This window comes from Drosophila ananassae, chromosome 3R, assembly GCF_017639315.1.
Source record: "Drosophila ananassae strain 14024-0371.13 chromosome 3R, ASM1763931v2, whole genome shotgun sequence".
Taxonomy (NCBI): Eukaryota; Metazoa; Arthropoda; class Insecta; order Diptera; family Drosophilidae; genus Drosophila; species Drosophila ananassae.
In genome coordinates, this window is record NC_057930.1 from 16,601,317 (window position 1) to 16,627,881 (window position 26,565).

Genomic DNA, 26,565 nt, shown 5'->3' on the forward strand with positions numbered 1-26,565 from the left:
AAAATCATTCTTAGACTAGATAGTTAAATTATAAAATAACGTTTATGAATAGAACGATCAATGCTCGGGGAATATATTTTATATAAAGTACTCCGAGAAGGTATTGAAATTCATTCATGCGACGAACATTTATTAATAGTAAAATGATGAGCGTGCAATACGGGTACAATTACAATTGCAAATTGTCATTTAATTATATCGCAAGTTAATATAGTAGAGGCGTGACTATGCGCTTGAATGTGCTCTAGTTAGTACGCAATATGTTTTAGTATCACTCTGGTATAACGCATCAAGTTCCCAAGCACTCGTTGTTTGATTATGATCCGGACCGATCAGGAACTTATCCCATGGTGGTGGCCAGGTGCTTGGTGGAGCTGACAGGCGCAGGTCCATCGTTGGCGACACATGTGGGAATAGCGCTGGACCATTTTCCGTTCTTCAGGCACTTAAGTACCTTGGAACCACGCAGCTCGAGGCCAGCATCGCAGGTGAACGTGATGCTCTCGCCGATGGCGTAGTAGAACTTGACGGAGGACATCCGACCGCTGATGACCGTGCCCGGGTAGGAGCAAGCCTGGACGCACTTGGGTAGCCCACCCGACCAGCGCCCGTTGTCCTGGCAGGCTATGATCGGTTGGCCTTGCATCATGTACTCCGGGTTGCAATTGAACTGGACCACATCGCCGGCCCGATAAGGGGCCGAGCCTTGGGCGTAACCGTTTTGCGGCGCCCCCGGGTTGTCGCATTGCACCTCAACGCAGGTGGGCAGCGGTGCTGACCACTCGCCCGTCGGATTGCATATGGCCTCTGCTGGGCCTCGCAATCCATATCCAGATGCGCACGAGAAGGCCGCTCGGCCGCCCACCTCGCGCGACAGCACAGAGACGCGCGGCGAGCTCGCGTTGCTCCCCAACGGGATGTCGCCACACTCGACGCTCTCGCAAACCGGCAACGGAGCGCTCCAATTGCCACTCGGCAGGCAGAAAAGCTCCGAGGCCCCGATCAGCGAGTTCCCATTGGCGCAGGACAACAGGGCGCGGGTGCTGAGTTTAGTGTCGTTGGTGTTCACAATCAGTCCACGTCGCATCGGTATCTCCGGACAGTTGATTGCCAGCACAACCACCTCAACAGTGTGCTCGTGCCTCGCCGGTGTCATGCAGGAGTAGAAGCCGGTGTCGTCGCTAGCTGCGTCAAAGATGCTCAGCCGGTACTCAAGCGTCGAGTCCCGGCCCTCATCGGCTTCGGTTACCCAGCCCTCTGTGTAGTTCCTGAAAGCAAATAAATTGATGAGTTAAAACCTAAAAAAGACACGTATTTTAAATGGATAGTTCTCATTTACAAAAGGATCCCACTTTTGGAGGTAAAAAAAATCATTATAAAAAACAAATTTAAATAAAACAAAGATACTCTCCAATACCCACTTGTGTACATGACTAACGTTCCACTTGGGATTTCCAAAACGCCGCATCCACAGACACTCCATATGAAGAGTAGTGCCCGGATATACGATCAGCTTGCCATCATTGCTTTGGGCAATAGGTCCGTTCTGATGGCGGAATAGGATAGTCGGCGCTTTCTCCACTAGATTGATGGAACAGGTAAGGTTATCTTTTCCGACATCAGACCAAACCACTTACTTGCATAGTCATTTTCCTGATTGAGGCCAGAGCAAATGGGCTTGGTGTTGGTCCACTCGGAATGTATGCAGGTCCTTTCGTGGCTGCCGGTCATAGAGAACTTTCCAATGTCCACACACCTGACCGAGAGAAGCATTACCCAGACAGCTAATGAAGTGATTTTCTATCGAAAATGTTACCTGGAGATGATACTGGCTCCGGGAGGGAAATCCACAACATCTTCACGGATCTCCAGGTCATTGTAGAAACTAACCACATTGGGCTCATTGTTTTTAAACACACACGTTCCGTTCTCTGCGAATTAAAGCTATTATTTATGATGATCTGCAGATTAGCTGATTAACATTTATAACTGAACACTAACCGCAATTATAGGATCGTCCTATCCACTGCCCATTGTCGCAGATTATGCGCCATGTCTGCCTATCTCCGGCTGCATTGGGGATGCAGTTGAAGAAGATCTCTGTGCCGCTCTCGTAGGCGCCATCCAACTCCGGGTGGTCGGCATTCCTTCGGAGATCAAAGGACTGTAAAGGGTGACTCCCTCTGCCAAATCCATAACTCACTTGTAGATCAGGGCTCCGTCAGTAAGGCTGGGCGGCCCGCACATCTTCAGGTCGTCGTGGTCATCTGTGCCGTTGTCGTGGTGGTGATCGTGATCGTTTTCCACGTCATTGTGTGAGTCCACCTTAGTGTGAGTCGTGGGTGTGGGCGTGGCATGTTCCACCTCCTCGCGTGACTTCCTCAATCCGGACTCGCAGTGGATGCTTGGTGGGGTAAGAACGCCCTTGTGGCACGACATTTCGATGGGATTATTGTTGGTGGAGAGGTCACAGCGAACGCTAACAGTACTGCCATGACCTATGGTCAATCCCGCTCGATAGCCTCCCTGAAGTAATATTAAGCTGGTGACTTGTTTGAGATTAATTTTTCAACAATTGATATCTTACGTCGTAAATCACTCCCGGGATATTGGGCAAGGTGCAGGGCACCGAGGTGCATTCGGAGAAGGCATTCACCGACCATGATCCATGGGCACATCGGAGTTGAGCGGAGCCCTAAAAATTAGGAGAATACATATTGACAATTTTAGTTAACTTTAACAAAAAATATACAAAATTAAAACTTTTATTTAAAGAAAAGGTTATTTTTTATGGTCGACCTGAATGTTGAACCCATCCTCGCACTCCAGGGTAATGAACTCGTTGGACTGGATCTCCTCGTAGGTGGACAAGGGAGTAAGAGAGGGCTTGTCGCTTAGCTGCTTCGTATGCGGCTCCACTTTGTAATATTGGCCATGCTCTACGGCTGGAACCAAACAAGGCGCGGAGAGGCACTTTGGTGTCTCTGGCTTCCAAATTCCCCGGATACACCGTGCCGTAGCGTTCTCGCCCTTAATGTTTAGCTTGAATCCGGCGTTGCACTCTAGCTGAAGCATAATTCCAACGGCATTTCTACCCGGAGCCTTGCCCGGTCGCACCGTGGTGATATTGGCAAAGCTATCCCAGTCGAGATCTTCACATGGGCCGCGCAGTCTCTTTCCGTTGCCACCTTTTCCGCCGGCTTCGCCGCCATCGCTGCTGTCTACATCCACTTCTGGAAGTGTGGCTGCCGAAGGAGGAGGCGCCTGACTGGAATTCCGTTTACGTCGCCTCTTGACCATTTGAGCCTTGAGTTGCTCCATGTACGACCTAGTGGTGTTTACGTGGTTACTGCGCGGATCCATTGGCGGCGAATGGTTAGCCAACGGCGGATCATTGGTAACATGATGGACACTGCCCTTCGGTCGAGACCTCGTCCGCTGGTTAATATTGGGTAGGGGCACCACTCCTCTGTTTCCATTGTTTCCATGGTTGTTTCCGCGGTCATAGTCCTTATAGTTGGTCTTGCTTTGCAAGATCATCTCACCATGGTCGTAGGCATAGAGATTCTGACTCCTGGGGTCGTGGTCATAAATCTTGCGGTAGATCTGATCGTGGCTCAGCATTTTAGCCACATAGCGCTGGTAGCGCTCCTTGATTTTCTGGTAGTACTTCGAGAAGGCAAGATCGATGTCGGAAGGATGTGGTTTCGGCTTTGGGGCTGGCTGGGGGCTTCGTTTGACGCGGTAGTGGCTCGATGGCTGAATAGGAAGATTTACTAAATAGAAAAATATAGAGGGAATTTATCTACAATCTTTAATTATTATTTTATCTATAAAATACACCCACCTGTTTGGAGATATTTTTCATTCTCAATAAGTTGTCTTTGGAGTTGACGTTGCCGTCTTAGCAGGTACACAGATCTAAGCTGCCGGATCTGAAGAGAGCGACGACGACGGCGGTTCCAGCGCAGACGGGGATGCTGCCCCAGCAGACACTGTGGCAGCTCCAGAGGACGCCACTTACCACCCACGCATGTGGCTCCCGGCGGACCAATCTGTAATATAATTAAGTACATAAAGGTACAAAAATGTTTTTTAAAATTTTTTATGATTTTCTTGAATTACCTCTAGAACATAGCCCTTCTCGCAGTCGTACATTATCTGCTTGTTGTTCACTATTTTTTTCACATAGGGCCTGTAGTCGTACAACCCCATGTTGCCCACAAGTAGCACCTTCCCGTTCTTGATGTATCCGGGGAAGGAGCAGAAGACCTCGTCACACTTGGGCGTCTCCCCCGTCCAGTTGCCGAATGAGCAGGTCAGGACATAGTCATGGGGATCAGTCACATCCTTTCCCTCGGGACTGACCAGCTTAAAGCCGTCCTTGCACTTGAAGCGCGCCTTCATCCCGTGCTCCGTCTTGGGCGCCATTACCATTCCATGCTTCGGAGGCCGGGGCATGCTCTTGCATCTGGCGGGAACGCATCGTGGTATGATGCTCCAGGTGCCGTTGTTGCAGGTGGGTGGACTCAGCACTGAGACGGGAAACTCGTAGTTCTCATCGCACTTCACCTCCAAAGCCGTGCCGTGTTTCACCTTCTCCACGCCGCCGCCACCGATTGTCTGCGCCTGAGTAGGCGACTGTGTCGTCGTGGTTGTGGGCGTGATGATAGTTGTCCCATTCTCATCCGTGGTTATCTCGATGGGGATGACGATGCCCTGCGAAATGGTGGGCACCACACAAGGAGCCAGGCACTCGGGAAGGGCGTTCCGCCAGCGACCGTCGATCTGACAGACACTGGATCCTAACCCGTTGATCGTCATTTCCGGCTGACATCTAAAGATTATGCTAGCCCCCAGCCCAGTGCCGGCCTCAATGTTCTCAATCCATCCATTGTACAACACTCCAGGATGTCCGCAATTAATTTCTTAATTTTTATTTAAATAACAAGAAAAAGATTTATATCAAGAAAGTAAATCCAAAGAAAGGACGTACAAATATGTCTTATATTTCACCTCCAACTTAATAATTTATCAGCTCTTGAGTTGGATACTCACCTTTGCAGGTGGGCAGTGTGCCACTCCACTTGCGATCCGCACCACATCGGCTGGAGCTCTCGCCCACGAGGGTGTAGCCGTAGCGGCACTCGTAGCTCACCACCGAATTGTAGGCCAGGGTGGTGTAGGTGGCCTTACCGTTCTTGGGGTTCTCCGGAGTGGGACACACCACCGAGGTGACCACTGGGCAGCAGGGAGGAGGAGGAAGCAGGAGAAGCGAGTTAGCATGGGGAGGCTGGGAAAGGTGGGCTATGCTAAAAGTTACCACAAATCTTTGAAAGCCGCTGGCAATCGATCCACCAAATAAAACAACTTCAAGTTTCTTTTTCAAATGTTTCAATAAGTTTCTTTTGTTTTTGCTTAAGATTTGCGGTAACTTTTATTTATTCATTATTTATCAACATTAATTGGCCAACAACAACAACAACAAGGTATTGCATAAAATTTGAACAATCTGTTGGTAACGCTAGATCAATCAATCAATCAAATAGATGGATAGATAGATAAGGAGAGAGTGTTTGTGGTTAACAGGACAGCCATGAGCCCTGACCAAAATTACGCTTAATAGTTTCTTTCTCAGTTTCAGTTTTCTGTGTTTCAGATTCAGATTCTGTTCGGATTCTGCCAGCTTTAATTAGTTGGTAACTCAACAGGTCGCCTCGTCTAGGACAACGGCGCTTGGGTGGTGGTTACATTTGCGCTATCCGCTTCAAAGGTCAGAGGTCAGAGGTTCGGTTACTAGGCACTACATCGCTCTAATCGCATTGGATACTCACAGACACAGGTGGGCAGCTCCTTCGGAGTCCACGATCCATCCGATTGGCAATACCTCTCGTGTTTTCCCACCAGCTCATAGCCTGTTCCACAATTGTAGGTGATCTTGCATCCGTACGTATAGCACTCGCCGGCATGCCATCCGTAGGCCGGATCCGGAGGCTGTCCACATGTGCGGGCTGAAGTCAGAATATCAAAAATCATTAAGGGGAATCATATCCTAACATTATATAGAATTAACTCACGTTCGCACTGAATATCCGGACCATACCAGCTAGCCTGGTTGTCGATGGCCAGGCACTTGGCCCTGGGGAATCCGTTGGTCACGTAGCCGGTGTGGCAATGATACTGCACGGTAGAGTCCAGGTCAAAGGTCTCCTGCTCCGGCAAGGCTGAATTCCGAGCATGCTCAATCTGTGGCGGCTTCAGGCAATAAACTGTAATGAAATACAAATTAAAAAGGATTCAATTTCCTCTTCGGAGATACTTACTGTTCTGCTTACAGGCTGGCTCGGCACCGGCCCAATTTCCATCCGCCTGGCAAAGACGACTCTGCAAGCCCACCACATGGTAGCCATGGGGACAGGCATAGGATGCACGAGCTCCAAAGTGACGACCAGCAACAGTGACTTGACCCAAGGTGGGCTGCGCTAGTTCCGGGCATTCGCGATCTGTGTGACATTTCATTAAGAATAAATTCCTAATAAATATTTCTATTAAATTTAAAAATAATTTCCATTACCTGGCTTAATACAAGAGTTTCCACAAACGCCATCGCACAGGCACTTCTTCTTTTTGCTCTTACAGTCCTCATCGGAGGAACACTTCCTCAGACACTTTTGTCCTAGGAGAGTGGCCTGCTCCTCGTCACGAGGACACTCGGTAGATGGGGAGTTGCGAGGATTCTTGTAGACACGTCCATCATCGTCCGATTCCAGGGAGTCATCATCCTCATCCCAGTCGTCGTCGTCATCGTCCTGCTGTGGTATCTCCGAGGTGGTCTGTATGCTGGTGCTCATCGTGCTGGTGGTTGGCACTGAAATCACTGTGGAAGATACCATAAAGACCAGCTGTTATTGGAGGGCGATGGAAGGAGGAAATGTTCAGAAGCCACCCCTTGTTGGGGCTTCTGTTTTGGTTTCGGATTCGCGTCTATTTTGCTTCAAGGCGCGTGTTGGCAAAAACATTGACCTATTTCCCTCGATGCCTGGACCAGATGTCAGACGGCTTCGTCCCAGACTCTTTTGGAGCCTGCGCACTGGCCGACCAACTTATATAACCCAGCAGCATATACATTTTTCATCTTGCCAATTTTTGTGGATTGCCAAAATTTAATATTAATTTCATGTTGATTATCCTGCTTCTAGTTGCATTGAATCTTAAGTACTAAGCCTACTGGTAGGTAGTGGACTATTTGGTTTGTATTGACCTTTGTAGACCAGGATGGTGGTCACCAGACACTGTAGCAGCAGACGATTCATTTTGATTGTTTTTGGGTGTGGATTTTCCTTTTTGATTATTCTTCTCTTTGCCAAGTCAGTGCCAGTGCTTTATAGCATTTTATAGACTTTTAGCTCCTTCCGGAATACAAGCTTGTTGGAATTTTTCTTGCAGCTATGCGGGCTCCGGAACTTCTCACTTGGGGGTAAAGAAACGAATTGCACCCAGGCCAGCTGCTTTCGTCTTTTTCAGCCAAGAGATTTTGACAGATCAAGCGAACAGCAGCCAATTTGACAGCTTTCGATGGTGGTTGGTCTCTCGAAAAAAGCGAGGATACAAGGATAGTGGTAGAAGTATTAAAAAGTGTAGCCTATATTTTGGGGATTAAAATTACTTATAAGAGGATGTTCGATGTATTATTATAGTTTTAATTAATTAGTAATCATGTTATTACCAGATATACCAGACTAATACAAATTGAACACATCCTGGAACAATATCCTTTTTCTACTTTAAAATAATAATTGTACCGAAAAAATAAATATAGTGAAAGGTTGTAGTGGCTACTACTAAATAAACCCTAAATTAAACCTAATTTAAAAAAAAAAATAATAAAGATATTTAGAAAATGTTTCATTTGTATATCCAACGATTCAAAATGCCGCCTTTTCCTTTTCGCATTTAACGGTAATTTAGAAAGTAGAATGCAGCCCTCGCAACGTGAGGAAAGCTTTCGCTGTACGCACTCGCTGGCCCGACGAGCCATTTCCCAAAGCTCTCCGCAGGGCAGAAGTGAAAACGCACAGCTGCGGGAAAACTATCCCATCCGATTCCGATCCGAATCTGAATCCGACTAAACGAGAAGCGCGTACCGCCAACCAAAAAAAAAATATATATATAGATAAAAAGGAGAGGAGCGGAATACATACATTTTAGGCGGAATGTTTTCGGGGCGAGTGTGTAACAAACATTTTGATTAAGCAATTAATTAAGGCAAAGTGCATGAGTGCAGTGAGTGAAAAAATGTTTTAGATTCGGGTCGCTTGTGGTTCGGAATTGGGAACGGGTACGGGAACGGATACGGGAAAGGGCAGGACTACGGGTCGCGAGGGTCGGTTGGGGGGCGCATGTGAAAAGCGCGTAAAGAAAAGTAAGTGCCAGAAATTGTGTATTAAAATAAATCAAATAACCACTAAACGATGCATACACACAGTGCGCTGGCTGGCACCAGAGTGAGAGTGAGAGACGGTGCACAAATGATATCCCATCTGAACAAAAAAAAAAAATGCAGAAAAAAAGCGAATATATGGATTGCCAGATTCCGAAACAAAATCGTACTTCTACGATTTATACGAGGAGGATATGGGGCAGAGACGGGACCGGGAATGTCGACTTTGACAAATTAATTGATATTGAAAATTTTTCGAAATTCGGTCGCGACAAAATGTCGAACTAACAAATTCAAAAGCATATATTCTGTGTATATAGGGGAATTTATTTTTAGCCGTATCCCCCAAATACGAATTCTGAAAAGTGTGTGTGTGTGTCGGTTCGGAGCGATTGAAAATATTTTGATATCCAATAAATACTTAACTAAAGCAATATTTTGCATCTATAGAGATTTCGCTTTGGGGGGGATGGCCAGCGAGTGAGGTAGTGAGGAAGCGAAAACGGAGCAAGTGCGAGGCGGTGGGGCAGCTCGCGCGTCAACAATTTTCAAGCGTGTACACAAAAATCCAGCCAAGCGCATTGCCCGCAATAAATCCGAGACGAGACCCAGACCCAGACCCACCAGAACCCACCACCGAGCCACCCAGCCAACCAGCCATCCAGCCACCTAACCACCCACCCCACCCACCTTGTAGCCCCCACAACCAGCTCAGTCCGACCACTTGATTAACGCCAATGCCAATTCAAACGCAGAAAATCTCTATAAAAGTTCCAGCAGAGAGCATGCGTTCACCCAGAGCTTTTTCTCTCGCTGCGACACAGGATATATGCTCCGTGTCCCTAAGCACTTTGTTTTTGTCATTGACCTGTTGTGGAAAAAATTATAGCCATGGGAATTCATGAAAAATTTAAGGCAATCATTATGGAACGATTATAAAAGATAATTGCGCTGTCCCCAAAAATGAGACAAATCTTTTTCGAAGTACTTTTAATATTAAGTATTAATTACTATCCAAAGGATTATATATCCTTTCAACAGCTGTGAAGTTAGCGATAGGATATTTTAATACAGTGTGTTTCTGATTTTCAATTGCAGGACATAAGGAGTCAATTGTAATTTAAAAAGGAGGGAATCAATAGAGGCTGCATCATGGGTAACGTTTGCAGTTCCGGCCAAAAGAAAAAGAAGGACAAGGACAGTGCCTCCGAAAAGTCCGATGAGTGAGTGTCGTTTTATGACGTCGATTGTCCGAAGGAGATTGATTTCATTTCTGTAATTTTAGCTCACCTCCCTACCAGGAGGCTGACCAGAAGGACACCCTGATCTCCACCGATACCAATGCCGGCGATATGAAGCGCGCCCCCCTGGCAGCTGTGGAGGCGCTGCCGGAGGTGACACCTTTGCCGGAGAACAATGGCAACCAGCTGCAGGCCCAGAAGCAGCAGCCACCGACAGCCCAAGGAAAGAGCAGCGGAGCAGACAAGGGTGAGTGCTTTCTATGGACATACTAAAGCTCAATTGTACGCCATGGGATTAACTATTTTTAGATAGACTTGATTTTTAGACTTGATAGACTATTGATTTTTTTTAAGAAAAGTTGAATTTCTTTGATTTACCCACAGATTCCAGCACCACCACACCTCAGGGGGCGCAGGCGCCCAGTGACGTGGTCAACGCAAATCCGGGATCTGGGAATCTGAGCGTCTTGCAGGGCAAACCCCCGCCTAGCCGAAAGATCGAGCGGGACAAGAAGATCGTGGTTTACATCCTGGCGGACAATAGCACCGAGTACAAGAAACATAAGCGTGTCGTCCACAGCTTGTACAAACACTTCAAGAGCAAGTGCCAAAGCCGAGGCTTCGACTTCATCATTTCCGATGTGCACGATAGCGAGCCGGATACGGAGTTGGGCAATGGAAACGGTCGGAAGGACTTCTCACGTCTGCAGGAAGTAAAGCGCTGGACACAAACGCCACTGGAGGCACAAGGCGGACATGAGGAGGCGGCCAACTGTCTGTGCGAAATCACACGCCACTCCGCAGGAGCTTACATTGTGCCTGTGCTCTTCTTGGGTGCCACGCTAGGCACTCCAATGCTGCCACTTACCATCGAGAGCCAGGACTTCACCTCTGTGCTGGGTAGCGCCAGCGAGGCGGAGCGCCTTCTCCTTGAAAAGTGGTACACTATTGACAACTCCTACCAACCGATGTGCCACCGGCTCCACGCCCAACAGGTGGACCCTTACTCCGCCCAGGCAAACGGTGAGCTCAACGAGCTACTAGCTGTGCTGCTGCGCCTCTTTTCCGACGACGTCAAGGACTCGTATCTGACCACCGTCGTGGAACAGGAAATCAACAACACGGTGTTGATGAGCCAAGAGCTGGCAAAGCGCTGCATATGGATCCAGACAGGCGCCCAGCTATCCCGGGCACCGGAGAATGCCACCCAGCTGGAGCTGGAGGTGCAGCGAAGGATTAGCCGTGTCTATTCGGAGCTCAAGAGCCAACTGTGTGAGAAGAACCTGATCCGGCTACTGCCCACAATGAGCATCTTGGACGAGGAGCTTTCGGCCGTAATCGAGAGCCTTCTGGACAAGGCAATGGCCGGTATTTTCGAGGAGCACCAGCAAAAGAGCAGCATTCCCTACAACACGCTGGGCGTGGACCGGGTGCTACTCGAGGAGCTGCAACTGATTGGCCATTATTCGAAGCTTCTGGCGCAAAACTCAGCCAATTTCGACATCATGAATGACGTGAAGAGATATATACGAGACAGCACAGCCCAACCGTTGGTCATATCCGGTGCTCGAGGGTGCGGCAAGAGCGTCCTGGTGTCAAAAATCATGGAGAACGTGCATCGCTGGAAGCCAGAGGCCCAGCTCATATTGAGGTAAGAAAACGCTTCCATTTTTAACTAGAAACGTGATGAGAATCCTGTCCTTTTATCAGATATGCCAACTTGAGTGCCCGATCCTCGGATCTCACTTCGCTACTAGGTTCCATGGCCAATCAAATGTCAGTACTGGAAACAGGCCACCAATGCCAAGTACCACATGTAAGATAATATTATGATATAGGTCCAGAATTCTAATCCTAATTACATGTCCTCCAAATCCAGACCCTTGCTGCTTATTCTGAAGTGATTCGCGAGATCCTGGGGCGACAGCAGCGTTTCTTCGTTCTGATCGTCGACGGCGTAGATGAGCTGCAGCGTGAGGAGACTCTGGAATGGCTACCCCAACAGCTGGGCAACTCCAAGATTATCCTGACTGTCAGCGAACTGGAGGAGGAGAGAGACGATGCGGATGCGAGTGGTAACTCTGTTGATATGCTTGCCGCGCTGGCGCAGCTGGGCATACCACAGCGGTGTTTCCTGCGCCTTCGCCAATTCACAGAACGTCAGTGGCACGATATCCTCAGTTCCGGTGGCGGGGACTTCTATGCGGCCAATGGAGCTCTAAAGTTACCCGACGAATGGAAAACCCTTCACGGAAAGACTCCATACCACGCAAAGTCTTTGTGGTGGCTCGCCTGGCTGGGCCATGTGGCCCAACCTATCAGCGAGATCGGGGACATCTCCGGTCGGATCTTGCAAGTGCTTGAGTCCAAGTTTGCCACCGATCAGGTGGAGCTGCTCCTGTTGATTGTACGGCTTTCGCCTTGGGGAATCCGCGAAAGCGACTGCCTGGGTGTGTTTCAGAAAATGACCCAGCTGGAGGCGCAGGTCGCCTTTAAGATATGGTCCAAGTTCTGCTGGCTGATGGGACCAATGCTGTTAGGTCTTAAGAATATTAGAATAGCAGACAGGAGCTTTGGATTTGCCGTCCTAGCGAGGTACGCGCAGAAGCAGTGGCTGGTTCATGAAGCGCTGCGGGACTACTTCGACCGGCAGGACAGCGAGTTCAAGGGTATCCAGGGTGCTAACACGTAAGTACATCATATATTCGGTATATTCTAAAACTAATATATATTCCCAATGGTAGCTACAATTACCAAAAGTACTTAAAACTGCCTTATCATCACTTCTGTGCCGTCATCGAGGATAAGCCGGCGCCGCACAAGATCGACATACTCTTTAACTGTTTTTACTTTACCGACCTGCCCTGGATCGCCAACAAGGTACATGCCACAGGGCCAGACCACCTGCTTAACGACATTCTACAGGCAAATTGGCTAGCCACCAATAACGCCAATGACTCTGCCCCTAGCTATGTCCACATCAACTTCCTTAAGGAATTCCTCGAGCAGTATCTTCACGAATTAAGCTACGATGGCAAGCAGTTCTACACTCTAATGAAGTACTACCTGAAGACACGCTTCCGGGAATCGCCAGAGCTCAAAGACGACGAGAAGATAAGGTCCTGGTGGGAATGCACCAACGAGCTGGAGTTCGCTTTTCTGGAGATCTTGAATGCAGACATTGATGCGGAAAATGGTAATCGGCTGGAACCGGAACAGGAGAACGCCACCGTCGAGGGAGAAGCCCAGGAAACTAATCCCGTGAAGGGCTACGATGTGCTGATGAATCTTCCGCAGCCCGGATGCTATGTGGCTTCCTTGTGCACGGAGCGCGCTGAGATCTGTATCTGGGATGTAAAGAATTGCTGCCGCATTCGTGAGCTTCAGGGCATCCAGCAGCCTACGGCAATGTGTCCTGTCGGCAACTATGAAGCAGCAGTCCTATGTCGCCGTGAGATCCGTGTAATCAATCTTGACGAGGGAAAATTCAAGGTGATTTTCAATATTTTGACTTTGAATTTCATTTGCTAATAGATTTGATTTCTCCAGGTTACACTAAAGGGAGTAATGAACCAGAAGATGCCCTACTTTGGGTTGCATGATCAGAACCACCTGGTTTGCCTTTCCCGCAACCGCATGTATGTCAATCTCATGAACCTGGAGTCTGGTGACTGTGTGACCACTTTTAAGGCCGGCGAAGATCGCTTCCTTAACTCCCTATTGGTCTCTGGAGATGGACGGTAAATAAAAATGAAAGAAGCTACGTTCAAGAATTGATAGGCTGACACTTCCGGTTGTTTTATTTTCAGCATCCTGGTCTGTGGTGATGAGACCCAAAAACCCTTCCCTCTGCTTGTCTGGCATCTGTCGCAGCGCAAACTCCTGTATGATCTCCGCATCCCGCACCACGACTTCATCACCTCGCTCTCCGCTATCACCCACGAAGGATCCTACGTCTGCGTAGTGGCCAAGGAGCTGAATGAACCGACAACTCCCAACTTTATTGTGGTCTACGATCTTCAGAGCGGGACCTTGTTCAAGAAGTGGAAGCCAAGTTGCAACACCGTTTCCCTAGCCATCTCCCAGGTGAACGCTTGTGTGATAGCCGGCCTGGAGGATTCCAAGATTCTCATCTGGGACCTAGTCACGGGCAACTGCAAGAGCACTCTCATCGGTCACAATGCACCGGTGACTTTCCTGAAATTGGACCCACTAGGAAAGGTTCTGCTTTCCTATGACAAGGAGGGACGTGACACTGCAATTCGAATGTGGGAGTTGAATTCAGGTAAGTGTCTGGAGGTCTTTCCTATTTTTCCTGAAGCTAAATTATTTCTTTTCTACAGCCAAATCCCTTGCCGTTTTTAAGCCACCTGCTCAAGTTAGCACATGTGAGATACTGCCCAACGGGGCTTTTGTTGTCCTGGCTCTTAAGGACCGCAACGCCCTGCTGACCCTAGCTCTAAAGAATTATGGTGGCGGCTCGGGTAACGTCTTGGAGGACGATTGCGGCACTCTGTACGGCAATCCGGACAACCAGCGCAAAGTTTTCGACTTGAGTAATTAAATCAATTAATGCTAGTTATCATTATTCAAATTATAAATGAACTTATCGGAGGACGCCCCTGGGAAGAACTCTGAATTATTATTAATACGGCAAACAATTTCTCAAACATAATTCATAGTTGTATGTAAAATTCTTTAAACAAATCTTACCAAATGTACAAAAAAAAGCGAAGAAAATCCAAAGAAATTTAAAAGTTTAAAAATCTAATCTGTCAATAAGAATGTTTATGTGGTTGCAAAAAGGTACAACAGATTCTTGGCAAACTGAACGATCTCGGTGCCTCCAAGCTTGGAGCTGCCATAGATGCGGTCGACAAAAGTAATGGGCACCTCGCCGATGCTGTATCCGTGCTGGCGAGCTCGCACTAGCATCTCCATTTGAAAGACGTAGCCCTTAGACACACAGCTGGCAATGCACTTCTCAAGGACATCCTTTTTGTATAGTCGGAACGATCCAGTCAGATCGCTGGCGTTAGGTCGGAGCAACACCTGGGACAAGAAGTTGGCGCCGCGCGAGATTAGCTTGCGTTTGAAGTCCCAACCGTAGACGCCGCCGTCTCCTGCGTACCGGGTGCCAGATACAATGTCTAGGTCGTTCTTCTCCTGCAGCTTGATGAACTCGGGAATGAATTTGGGCTACGAAGGAATAAACCAGAGTTAAGTTCATCTACACGTCAGTTTAGCAACCTTATCTATGCTCACATGATGACTCAAGTCGGCATCGATAATTATTATAAAGTCCCCAGTGGCGTGCTTAATTCCATGGATGTAGGCTGTTCCCAGGCCCAGCTTCGATTTGCGAGGCCTCAGGATAATTTTATCCTCGCCGTAAATGCTCTGCAGGTCCTTCGCCACCTCCAAAGTTCCGTCCGGACTGCCATCGTCAATAACAATCACCTCGTACTCGTACCCACTGGAAAGGTAAACATTATTCGTATTTTTTAGCCATTTAAGATATTTTTCTCACCTGGCACTCATGTATTTCACAATTAGCCATATTATTATAGGTAAATTGTCCTTTTCATTGTAGGTGGGTAGCAAAATGCTGTATTTGTGACTGTTTGTTGGCATATCTAATTTTTGGTTCTTCTAATTTTGTGTTACGTTGCCACTCTTGGGATGCCACTGTGATGGCAATGTAGCCACTTTTGAGTCAAATTTAGCTATTTTTTACAGATTGTGAATGAAAATACTCAGTCATAAAGTAACGGATTATTTCCAATTCAAAAACTTGAATTTATAAATTTTTGAGCTTATTTAATATAAATTTAAGATCTGTTTACAAAAAACTGTTTTTGAAGGGTATCTAAGAACCGATTACGTTACACAGTCATGACAGAGTGGCCAGATCGGTGTTGGCCAGAACGAAACCGTCGACGGTTGCGATAAAGGCCAAAATCGGAAACTCAATAAAACCAATAAAAAGTGAAAAAATCCACCGAGTTGACACTTGGTTGTCACAATTATGTGATTTCCGCGACAGTAACGGTCTATTGTGATAACATTTATGTGCCCACACTAACCGACAGCGACGATAGTCAACAGACGTGGTGCAAGGACCTCCCTGAAAGGATGTCCCATCTTGGAGTCTAGGAATTCAAATAAGTCTGTTGTGGACATAACATTCCGTATTAAAAGTCGCCAAAATGGCCAAGAAAATTCCATTTAACGTGGTATTCGCTTCAGGTAAACAAACATTATAGTATATTTACATACAAAAAAAAAATCAAACCAATTTTATTTATTTCTGTATTTAAATTATTAAATTTCTTTATTTTTTAATTTTTTTTTTACATTTTTATTATATTTTTATTTTAGTTTTTTTTTCTGGTCATAAGTAAAAACATCCGTTTTGCGCTCACTACTCCTTTCACAACTTACTGCACTTGAGAAATCGATAAAACACGGATACGCCTAGTGCGCCAGGACGTTGGGATTCAAAAACGAATTACATTCGCACTTAATTGCAGCAAATTCAATTTTCCATGGGCCATTACTCCGAGGGGAACCAAACCACTGCAACCGCGATGACCATAATATTTCATTATAATATTGACATATTGCCGGCAGCCTCGGTTTTTTTAGTGTCTGCATATCCAATTAAGAATTGCGGCCAACAAATTGCATTTGGCGTCAAGCCAATCTATTTATTTAGTTAGCCTCTATGGTTTTTAGCTCCATCTCGAGTTATGAACTCTTTGCCACCTCCTTCGTCCTAGCCCTGTACCTCAGCTTTGGTAACAGGGATGCTACCGGTGCAATCACAGACAGCACATAGACGATAGTGGTGACTAGCATCAAGGCCGGAATGAAGTCATTGTCCACAAACTTGGTGAAGAACTTTGAATAGTAGCCCAGGAAGATTGCTCCCATACCAACAGTAAATGTGACAATGCCGCCTAGGTTGTGCCGGAAGCGCAGTTCCGATACAGGATGCATCTTCAGGGCGAACTTTGGCTGGAAATAATTCACCAATCCTCCCAAAATGCCAGCCACACAACCGAGGGTAGCCAGAGCTCCTGCAAGACCAGAATAAGTTAAATTATGCACATATCCTTATGAATATAAGTTGTGGAAACCCCGGATCCACTCACCTACACGTCCGTGCCAGGTGTTGAAGTGCACATCTTTACTGGAAAATTTACCGGCAGCTCCCAAGAGAATCATGAAACTGCCCACGATTTGCACGACAGCATGAAAGCGCGACTTGTTGCGGTGCGACATCCATCGGGTGAGAGGATTTACCTTGTAGTGTGACATCATGGCTTGGGCCATTAGGACGTGGAACTATCGTGGATAGGAAAGGAAAAGCCTTTTAGCTGATATTATGATAAGATAATGACGTTGCTATTTGACTACCCCGATTAATACTTCTAATAGTACTGATAGCATTATCGGTTTGTACTCACTCCGGTTCCACATAGAAACATATGCATGGCAGTATCCTTGAACTCCAAGCTGCGGGCGAGGATGAAATAGAAGACAGCCACCAGGAAAATTAGAATGTGGTTTATGCTGTTCAGTAAGCTCTGGATTTGCAGCCACGCATCTTTTCCCGTATAACTCTCCGGCATGTTGTCCACTATTATTTATGCTATCCGGAGAACGTAAGCAATGATACAGAAGTATGTTATTGAAGAACCAGGTGAAATACGACTAAAGTAACGTGTAGCTCGCAGTTGCTTAAATACAAAACAGAGAACGTGGACAAAAATGTATTAGAGAGAGCCACAAGTGAGATAGAGTCGCACAACTGAGGTTAGATGAATAGTTCCATGTCATAAAACTACACATTTTAATTAATTTAAAACACATTTTTTATGTTTTCATGGAAAATAAACAAAATTAATATAATAAATAAAATTATTAATAAAATAACTAACATAATATTGTGTCTAGTTGTGTTTTTCCCGATCGACCACTACTAGTGTAAGAGTATTATCAAATTCCTTTGAAGAGAAAAGTAAAATGATAAGAATTATTATGATGCAATAACATACTCTTTCAGGGTAAGAGTATCTACCGGGTTTAAGTCTGTCTATCTGATAATTTTAAATCTATAAGTGTAAAGGGCTATGGAAAAAATTTAAGAGTATGTGAACTTCGGCATTAACCGAAATTAACTCACTTCTTTAGCTTTATTTTGGGACACGTAAGAGAAATTGTCACTCAGAACCAAATACTCTTAATCAGTGCAAGTAATGATGACTATCAACAATTTTTTTTTAGACGAGGATACCAACTTTCCGGCCAGCGAACTGAATACCCACGGACCCACTGTGCATGGCTGGAGAAGTGCTTCGGAAAGAGGACTCACTACGCACGACATTATCCTCCGATTCCAGCAACCGGCCAAGATCTATCGCATCCAACTTCTAGCCCACCAGTATCTAATTCGTAAGTAAATCCATACCTAGCAAGTGTCCAATCTAATCCTAATTTCTTCCCTCCTAAGCTGAGAAAGTAGAGCTCTGGTTGCACTACTCACCCAAATCTATCCCCAGCACTCCGTCGTCGCAATACTTCGACTTCCTCGGCTTCGTCGCCCTAGCGGATAATGCCAACACAAACTACAAATCCCGAGAGCTGCAGAGCGTCACAGTGAGTCCCCGACGAGGAACGCACCTAAAATTGCGACTGATTGGAGTCCAGGGCAACGAGTACAATGCTGCAGGTCAGATCTCGCTGATGGCGGTTAATGTGCTGGGGGAAGATTTAGAATTAAACCCAAATAATGGAAACGGAAACGGAGAGGACAACTTGGGCAACGAGGCGCCACCGCTTGACACGGCCACCGGAGAGCTGGCTTTGGCGTCCATTTGCGATGACCTCCTATTCTCTATGTACGTGGAGGACTCCGTGGTCCAGTGCATACGGGAACTCGAGCAACGAAAGGCGCTGGCTGTGAGTGCTGAGCGTTTCGAGTACGCCCGAAAATTGAAGTTATGTATGACCGCTCTGAGGACTGCCGGAGAACGACTGGGCCGCTATGCTCTGGCCAAGCGACAAGCTGTGCAACAGGAGGACTTCACAACCGCCAAACTGCGAAAGGAGCAGATAGAGATGTACAGAGCGGCGGTACTACGACAGCTGCAAGTCCAGCAGTTGCTGGAGCCACAGGGCGTACTCAGCTCCAACGATCAGAGCTGCGAAATTTACGCGGCCGGAAAGCCCAGCCTGCCGGCGGCTCCCAGCCTGCAGGACGTCGCGCAGGCTCTAGCCGAGGCCACTTTCAGTCCCAAGAGCATGGCGAGCCTCAGTTTGGATGAAAAATCTTCCACCGACGGTTCCCAGGGGCAAGCGAGTAATGACAACGTTGTGGTAGCACCCGTTCCGGCCACGTTGCAGGCGGCACCCGCACCAGCACTGGGCGGTTGGAGGAAATCTCATGATGAGCTACCACAATCTCCACGCCTACCTTCACGCCACAGTTCGCCAATGTCTAGCCGGCAAGGATCACTCCGCAGGCGCAACAAAAGTGTTCCGCGCAACTCGTACGAGGACTACGAGGAGCGGGCAATTCCCACGTTGAGACAGTGAGTACCGTACCATGGGTAGACGTTAATCCGTTGTCCTTAACAGCATAGATAAGGAGCTGTTTAATTGGTAGCAGTAATAAATTTTTATGATTTTTTAAAGTAACAGTGTTGCATGTCATGGTCGTACTTGATTTTAATCAATAGTGTCGATTGTTCGATAGAAAATAACGGTCTACTAGTTTGAATTTGAACCAAAGAAGATTTTCATTTAAAAATTAACTAATTTAAGTTATTTTAAATACAATATAGTATACTAATCCGAAGATATCCTTTATTTCTAGTTAGCTTGTACTTATTCATGTATCTGTTCTTACTATTTCTATAATCCGTAATCCGTATCTTAAAACGTAAACGTTGCCGTACCGTTATCCCAAAATACAAACCGCTTACAGTTCGAATACTAATGAATTTTTAAGGGAATGTCAAGGAAACGCGCTGCTGGAGGCAGATCCAAACCGGGGACGTTCGCGATTAAATGACCGCGAGCGTCGCCAGGCAGCCTTGCCGATCCTGGTCTTCGGTAGTGAGTTGGTAAGTCCATTGGAATCCCTTAGCCTTTCTTTGCTTAATGTATTTTCTGGTCTTTCAGGTAGAGCAGTTCTATTCCCGACAATTCCAGGATAGAGAGGATGGTTTAATGCGCCTGCGGAATTTCCTGAAGGATCAGGAGCTTATGGAGGCCTCGGGTAACGAACTCGCCGCCAGCCCTAATAAAGTGGCACGAAGCGCAGCCTTGCTACTTCACAGGGCTGTGCGAGATGCAGTCTACTCGGTATTTGGTCAGGCTACAGAGACTGTGCGCGTTTTGTTTCTAGAATATGTACCCGGGCGGGTTTCGCCCAGTGAAGTAGCCCGCTGCGTCGATCGGCTTCTGCCCGAACTGCTAGCCAAATCCGGCGATCCATCTGCCCGTCTTCACACCCTGGCCCAGCACACAATCCTAAGCATTGCCGCCTGCCCTGAGGTAGCAGAGCAGCACTTGGTCGCACCGGCTCTATCGCGAAGCGTTGGATCCGGAACTCACCAGCGGCTGGCCATGAGTCGCCTACAAATGCTAGAGCAGTTGGTTCATACTCAAGGCATCAGTACGGACAAGCACAGTGGACTGACATGTCGAGCTCTATCCGAGTGCGGCTGCTCGGGCATCCACCATCCGGCAGAGCCGGTTCGCAAAGTAGCGGAGCGTATCCTGCTCCTGGTTTATAAGGTTAATCCTCGACTCGTACGCAAGCAGCTGCCTCCCGACGACGACATCACGAGGCGCAATCTTCTCTATCGTCAGTTGTTTACGGAGTTTGACAAGCTAGACCTAGATCGGAAACAGGAACTGCTCGAGGCGGCTACGTCCCCGGCTGATAAAGCCTCCACTAGTTCGGATGCGTCGCGACAGCTAAAAAGTCATAGCGGACATGCCACAAGTCCTGGACATTTAAATAGCTCCAACAACGGGTATGCCAGCTGCAACGGAAAGCAGCGATACAACGAGCAACTAAAACGCTCTATGCTTTCCGCCTCGAGTTCCCGGAAGGGCTCCGCCACTAACTCTGAATCTACCGAAGATAATGTGCCCAAAATGTAAGTATATTGATAACTCCTTTTAAAGAATTTACAAAAAATATGTTTTTCAGACGATGTCCTTTTTGTGAATGGTCGTGTGCTGGAAGCGATACTAGCCAGTTGGATAGACACTATTGGAAATCTTGTCCCTTCCTCACCAAGTGCCCTCAATGCAGCCAAGTGCTGGAGATAGCAGCACTTAACTACCACCTGACTAGTGAGTTTTAAAGATTTCTTTCTTTCTATATATGTAAATACATTTAAATGAATATTTATATCCTATTTTTTCCAGCTGAATGTGATGCCAAGGATAGCTATGTTGTTTGCGCCCGCTGCACTGAATCAGTCCATAAACAGCTCTACGAGCTTCATCAAATGGAAGACTATTGTCGTGGTAATTTCTTTCTTAAATATATTTTAATAATAATTATTAGCATTTGTAAAATTTTGTAGAATTGAAAACGGGAGCTGCGCGTTGTCCACTATGCCACGATGATGTCCATCTTCCACAGGATGGCGGCTGGAAGTTACACCTACTAAGCGGAGGCGGCTGTCCTGGGAATTCTCGAAAAAAGAATCTGAAAAAATAAGCTTATAAGCGGCGTAAAATTAACTGATCTATTTGCAAGCGTAGCGAATTTATTAGAGCAACTATACTAGTCAAGAGGAAACTAAGCAACTGCAGTCACAATAGAAATAAGCGTTATTTTATTTATTTTTACACTAAACATTCAATTTAGACAGATTTTGTTATGCCAATTAGTTAACTATAGATTTATTTTTATGAATTCATTTGTATGTTTTATGCGAAATGTGATTTGTTAATAGAGTTACAAGAATTTTTGAAACGTCCTTACAATAAATAAAGCCCATCCATAAAGTTTTAAACCAATCTTTGTGAGTATATGTCTTTTCTATTCAATGCACATTTATAACCGAGGCCAAAAGTGCATAGTTCATAATTTTTAATTGCATTGATTAATTAATATTAATTGCTTTGTGGGTGGAAAAATTGCTATCGAAAGTGCAGTATGAAAGTTTACAAGAATAATAATTATAATTATTAAATTATAAGAGGAAAAATTTTGAAAACAAAATTTAAATTAAAGAGATTGATTTTACAATTAAAGATTTAAATAATTTCAAATTCTATTTAGATAATTCTAACAATTTCAAATAACCGATAACCCCAGCGTTGCCGGACCTTTTAATGGGTTTCCTTTGGTAGCGCTACCACGCTGTGCTGCCAGACTTCTTAATTTATTTTCGATAAGACCGGCAGAAAAAAAATTTTGCAATAAAAATAAACCAGAGCTCCCGGCGCGACTTGCACGCTAAATTAAAAAGTCGCAACCGTTTGGAAACATGTTCTGAATTGGCCGTAAATTACATTGAAGGCAACATCAGGCGTTGCTTACATCAAACTCCCGCCGCCCCACTCGCCGGTCGCGTGTTTTTCCGTTTAGATTAAAATACTTCAAATTTCAAGAGCAGCAATCATGAAGAAAATGCAGACGCTGGTGAGGCGATGGATGGAGTACAAATACCTGACCGCAGCGCAAATCACTGGATTCGACAACTACAAGGTATGCAACTACATAATCTGCATTTCAGGAAACCCGAAGGGGTGGCTGTACCACGGCTGAAAAAGGAAGACGGTGGTGTGAGGGTCGTCCGCTGTTCTTCAATTTCAAAGAAGCCAAGCCAAACCAGTTCTTAGTACTTGTCTTTTATTTCAATTAAAATCTATTTTTAGCAACCTCAGTGCCAAGCAAACCAAATATCTTTTTGTCCGTTCCTCACTTTCCATTCTAATCCATTGTTTTTCTTACAGTACAGTGCCATCGACACCTCACCGCTGAGTCAGTATGTTATGCATCCCTTCTGGGATTGGCTAGTCAAGGTTAGTATTCTGAGAATTCATTGCTTGCAAAAATCAATACTCATAATGTGGGGGAAACCAACCCACCCAATCCGACTTACTCACTCAGTTCTTCCCGCGATGGTTTGCCCCCAACCTGATGACATTCCTGGGCTTCCTGTTTAGCGCCATGAACCTGGTGCTTCTCTCGTACTATGACTGGAACTTCGAGGCTAGTTCCGGCGAGGAGGGAACAACTCCAATTCCCACCTGGGTCTGGATGTGTACAGCGATCAACATTTTTGTGGCCTACACGCTGGACGGTATCGATGGCAAACAGGCTCGGCGCATCGGACTTTCCGGCCCGCTGGGCGAGCTCTTCGACCACGGTTTGGACTCATACACGGCCATGCTGATCCCGACGTGCCTGTACAGTATTTTCGGTAGGAGTCGCGTCTACTCGGTGCGACCGATGCGGATGTACTACGTCTGCCTTACGGTTTACTTCAACTTCTTTGTGTCGCACTGGGAGAAGTACAACACCGGCATCCTCTACCTGCCCTGGGGCTATGATTTGAGCATGTGGGGTAGCACGGCCATGTACCTTGTCACCTGGTGGATGGGCTTCGAACGCTGGAAGTTTGAAATACCGTTGGGCTCCTATGGAACACTGCCGCTGGGAAATGTCATGGAGGCGGTTCTGCATGTCAGCGCCATGGCGAACCTTCCGTTGGTGGTCCTCAATGTTTACAAGTGAGTTAAAGAATTATATTTAAATAATGGGACTCTAATGGCTGTTTTCTAATTAGCTCGTATGTTCATCGTACTGGTCGTCTGCTGTCCTTCTGGGAAGCTATCCGGCCGGCGTGGCCCTTCCTCACCTACTTTATTATCCTACTTGCGTGGCCGTTTTTATCACGAAATGACATTATGGAAACCGATCCTCGTGCTATCTTTATGCTCAGTGGCACTATTTTCTCCAATGTCAGCGTAAGTAATATTTAGAATCTAATAACCTGCTCAATGTTCCCTATTTTTTAAATTTTTCTTTGTAAAAATAACTTGGTTAGATTCTTTTAAATTTTATTATGAAAGGCTTACTTAAAGGTATAACCCAATTGCGGGGCTTTGATAAAAAAAAGGGGACATTCGACTTGTAGAACCAATATACTCCCATCCAGTTCAGAGTTTCCTTATCAAACTGTGTCGCGTGTGAATTAGAATCATATATGTATAATATAGATAAGGGCCGGGTGTGTCAGCCTCTATGTAAGTCCCCTGGCCCGGCGTTAACTGCCAAAAAAGCTATAACAATCATTGAGTCACTCGACTGCCCCATACCGGAATTGTTTTTGTTTAAAACTTTATCTGAATAAGTCTTCGGAATGCCACCCTTTTGCTGTGGAGGTCGCCGCTGCGCGAAGGACTTGGAATATGAAAAACTTCACCAAGACGGACGCGATTCTGCAAGGGAAATTATTTATACTACCATGCCGGAATATGAACGACCATTGTCCCTGAAGTTCTACGCACGACATGACTGGCCATATTTCAATTGCACCGATAATGATGTGCGCCACATGCGCGAGAAACTGGATCCTGAGTCCCTGAAAAACGCCTCCAAAATAGCCAAACTCCATGATGGCGAGGATCAGCAGTACGAGATGAAGCATGCGACACCACAGCCGATGACTGTTAACCAGATATACGGATGGTATTCGGATCGGGCCCACCGCTATCTTAGACGGGACCGCGGCACCTTCGTGTTTCCTCACGAGAATGATCCACTGTTTACGCAGGTTTTGATGGGCAAGCTAAATACTAAATAACTCATTTTGGATTTCTTTAATTCAAAAAAGTTCCAAAAATTAAAGTCATCTTAGTTTAAATATAGTATTGATATTGGCACAATAAATTAGGTCTAAATTTTTTGTAATTTCAAGCATCCATAGGTTTCATAATTAGTGGGAAAGTGTCAAAAAAATATCCAAACAACTCAAGTATGAAACCTAGGCAGAAAATTGGGTTCAAACTCCATCCATTTTGTGATATTAATAATTAATTTTTAATTGCAGTGCCGGCTGATTGTGTCCCAAATGTCCGTGACGAGATGTGATGCCTGGCACTGGCAAATGCCCATGTACGCTCTGTCACTATTAGTCAGCCTCTGGATACCGTTTTTGGAAAGGCCTCTGCTGTATATGCTCTTGATAGTGACGACTCTCAGCCACTGGCATTATGGTGCCAGTGTGGTCAACCAGATGTGTGAGCATTTCAATCGTGTCTGCTTCACAGTGCACAAGCGGGTGCCGGAGGAGGTGCAGCCGCCAAAGGCTCCATTGGGGCAAGACCAAAGAAATCTGCAGGAACAGGAGGTCGACCAAACTGCAAAGAAACAGGATTAGGCAGATGGCAAAAAGGACATCGTCAGCTTTTTAATGTGCATGCTTTTATCGGAGATTGCGCTATTCTCGTTTTAGCCGAGTGTTTTTTTCCACGCTCTTGTATCATCATGGAGGCTGTTTAGTTAAATGATTCTTGTGAGATTATGTATAATTTGTAATAGTTAGAATATACTTACGACAGTAATTATACTAGTTCTACACTAACGATGGACTTTCCCCCGATGACTATTTACGAAATGCTCTCTTCCAATGATAATTCATTAACTTGACTATTGATTGAATATTGAATGTAAAAGCTAAAGACCCGTCGTAGATCAAATGAGTGTACAAGTCATGACCAGTGATATTATCTGTTTCAAAGATATCACAGTAGTATTAATGAAAGCCAATAATTGCGGCCAGATAAGTTCCAGTCCATAAACTCAATTATGCGAGTGCTTAAGCCAACACAATATAAATCAGCTTAAAACACAGTTTAGCCTAGTAATTTAAATTTCTCTTCAATGATTATACTACAGCGCAAATCGTAAAAAGACAACGCTCGCTTCCTCTGACCTTAAATGGCAAACAATTTTTCAGTGTTATATATATTTGTCTAGACCTAATCGAATAATTTGTACGTGCTATGCTTAATTTATTTTTATTGTATTATTTTCATCTGTTCTACAATAGTAAATATACAACACAGTCACTAAGCCACTTAAAAATAAAATAACCGCAAAAACCTCTAATTATTTAAATACATAAACGTATTTTTGTATTATTTAAGCGAAACTCAATGTCATTCAACTGTAATGTGACGTCGTCCATAGCGCCCGCTTGTATAGATATATTCATGTACCCCCACCTGCACTAGAACCCGAACTTTCCGGATTCCCACCTGCCCCCTCCATTACTTAAACGACAGTATACAAATAAAATCATGTTTTAAAAATCACAAGCCGTGTTTTGGTATGAATTCGTCTTTTGATTTATGTTTATTCGCTGACCACTTTCAAGATCAAGATTCTCCAGATCGCAAAGTAAACATTTTGAAAAAGTTGATGAATCTACCTGGTGTTTGTAGGCCAAGCGAAGGGAATATTAGGCAATTTATTGTTCAATAATATTCAGCAGCTAATATTTAGTGAATTAAATTAAGGGTATACTTGGTTCACAAGACAGAGTTATCATTTTTATGGTCATTATTTGAGTTCTTTTTGTAAATTTTTTAAAGAATACTTGAATGAATTATTGGGATGGGCGTGCCTGTAGCTTAATGCTGCACCTATATTTGATTTATCCATAAATCAAATTAATATAACTCTCATGATCCGATTGATATCGTTTGCTCAGGTGACAGCGGTGCTGATTATATGCGTGCTAGGTCTGTTTTTCTATCCAGGGAGCGAACCAACCGCTTCCTCATTAGCTAATTGGCGTGAAAATCGAATTGAGAGCCCACTGTGCCAGGCGGTGA

General features: G+C 45.6%; 7 protein-coding genes and 1 long non-coding RNA gene across 12 annotated transcripts; 4 read left to right on the forward strand and 4 right to left on the reverse strand.

Annotated features, from left to right (window-relative positions):
- Positions 1-109: 109 nt before the first annotated feature.
- Positions 110-8,108, reverse strand: LOC6498433 (protein lev-9). Of its 2 annotated transcripts, XM_001962774.4 has the most exons (16): positions 7,262-7,566; positions 6,575-6,877; positions 6,324-6,503; positions 6,078-6,269; positions 5,835-6,011; positions 5,059-5,241; positions 4,126-4,928; positions 3,848-4,055; positions 2,800-3,776; positions 2,588-2,695; positions 2,204-2,526; positions 2,002-2,147; positions 1,817-1,931; positions 1,638-1,756; positions 1,422-1,581; positions 110-1,268 (listed from the first exon to the last, which is right to left on the reverse strand). In XM_001962774.4, exons 1-16 carry the CDS (start codon positions 7,311-7,313, stop codon positions 341-343), a joined length of 4,974 nt encoding a protein of 1,657 aa, XP_001962810.1. In that variant the 5' UTR covers positions 7,314-7,566; the 3' UTR covers positions 110-340. The 2 variants fall into 2 exon arrangements, with proteins under 2 accessions (XP_001962810.1, XP_014762127.1); XM_014906641.3 differs by lacking the exons at positions 110-1,268; positions 1,422-1,581; positions 1,638-1,756; ... (6 more) ...; positions 4,126-4,928; positions 5,059-5,241 and adding exons at positions 5,386-5,765; positions 8,019-8,108 and having other exon boundaries at positions 7,262-7,642.
- A 29-nt stretch (positions 8,109-8,137) lies between these two features.
- LOC6497071 lies at positions 8,138-14,490 on the forward strand. Of its 2 annotated transcripts, none has more exons than XM_032455491.2 (10): positions 8,138-8,228; positions 9,539-9,663; positions 9,726-9,928; positions 10,066-11,332; positions 11,392-11,497; positions 11,561-12,369; positions 12,426-13,173; positions 13,231-13,421; positions 13,491-13,966; positions 14,025-14,490. In XM_032455491.2, exons 2-10 carry the CDS (start codon positions 9,593-9,595, stop codon positions 14,243-14,245), a joined length of 4,092 nt encoding a protein of 1,363 aa, XP_032311382.1. In that variant the 5' UTR covers positions 8,138-8,228; positions 9,539-9,592; the 3' UTR covers positions 14,246-14,490. The 2 variants fall into 2 exon arrangements, with proteins under 2 accessions (XP_032311382.1, XP_001962809.1); XM_001962773.4 differs by having other exon boundaries at positions 8,166-8,422.
- LOC6498432 (dolichol-phosphate mannosyltransferase subunit 1) lies at positions 14,450-15,402 on the reverse strand. The gene is made up of 3 exons (XM_001962772.4): positions 15,212-15,402; positions 14,947-15,157; positions 14,450-14,880 (listed from the first exon to the last, which is right to left on the reverse strand). The coding sequence occupies exons 1-3, from the start codon at positions 15,313-15,315 to the stop codon at positions 14,470-14,472; spliced, it is 726 nt and encodes a 241-aa protein (XP_001962808.1). The 5' UTR covers positions 15,316-15,402; the 3' UTR covers positions 14,450-14,469.
- A 37-nt stretch (positions 15,403-15,439) lies between these two features.
- On the forward strand, positions 15,440-21,773 carry LOC6497072 (centrosomal protein of 104 kDa). Of its 2 annotated transcripts, none has more exons than XM_014906027.3 (8): positions 15,440-15,930; positions 17,974-18,141; positions 18,200-19,280; positions 19,676-19,814; positions 19,873-20,858; positions 20,912-21,057; positions 21,133-21,234; positions 21,294-21,773. In XM_014906027.3, exons 1-8 carry the CDS (start codon positions 15,891-15,893, stop codon positions 21,428-21,430), a joined length of 2,799 nt encoding a protein of 932 aa, XP_014761513.1. In that variant the 5' UTR covers positions 15,440-15,890; the 3' UTR covers positions 21,431-21,773. The 2 variants fall into 2 exon arrangements, with proteins under 2 accessions (XP_014761513.1, XP_001962806.1); XM_001962770.4 differs by having other exon boundaries at positions 15,441-15,930; positions 19,700-19,814.
- LOC6498431 (transmembrane reductase CYB561D2) lies at positions 16,366-19,400 on the reverse strand. Of its 2 annotated transcripts, none has more exons than XM_014906640.3 (4): positions 19,294-19,400; positions 17,154-17,426; positions 16,839-17,031; positions 16,366-16,763 (listed from the first exon to the last, which is right to left on the reverse strand). In XM_014906640.3, exons 2-4 carry the CDS (start codon positions 17,316-17,318, stop codon positions 16,432-16,434), a joined length of 690 nt encoding a protein of 229 aa, XP_014762126.1. In that variant the 5' UTR covers positions 17,319-17,426; positions 19,294-19,400; the 3' UTR covers positions 16,366-16,431. The 2 variants fall into 2 exon arrangements, with proteins under 2 accessions (XP_014762126.1, XP_014762125.1); XM_014906639.3 differs by lacking the exon at positions 19,294-19,400 and adding an exon at positions 19,163-19,285.
- On the reverse strand, positions 21,239-22,181 carry LOC123257339. The gene is made up of 2 exons (XR_006507386.1): positions 22,045-22,181; positions 21,239-21,418 (listed from the first exon to the last, which is right to left on the reverse strand). It is a non-coding gene; the product is annotated as an uncharacterized LOC123257339 (long non-coding RNA).
- LOC6497073 (ethanolaminephosphotransferase 1) lies at positions 22,072-26,043 on the forward strand. Its single transcript, XM_001962769.4, has 5 exons — positions 22,072-22,426; positions 22,675-22,743; positions 22,832-23,454; positions 23,511-23,691; positions 24,777-26,043. The coding sequence occupies exons 1-5, from the start codon at positions 22,340-22,342 to the stop codon at positions 25,104-25,106; spliced, it is 1,290 nt and encodes a 429-aa protein (XP_001962805.2). The 5' UTR covers positions 22,072-22,339; the 3' UTR covers positions 25,107-26,043.
- Positions 23,813-24,643, forward strand: LOC26514738. Its single transcript, XM_014906876.3, has one exon. It carries the CDS (start codon positions 24,087-24,089, stop codon positions 24,528-24,530), a length of 444 nt encoding a protein of 147 aa, XP_014762362.1. The 5' UTR covers positions 23,813-24,086; the 3' UTR covers positions 24,531-24,643.
- Positions 26,044-26,565: the final 522 nt, after the last annotated feature.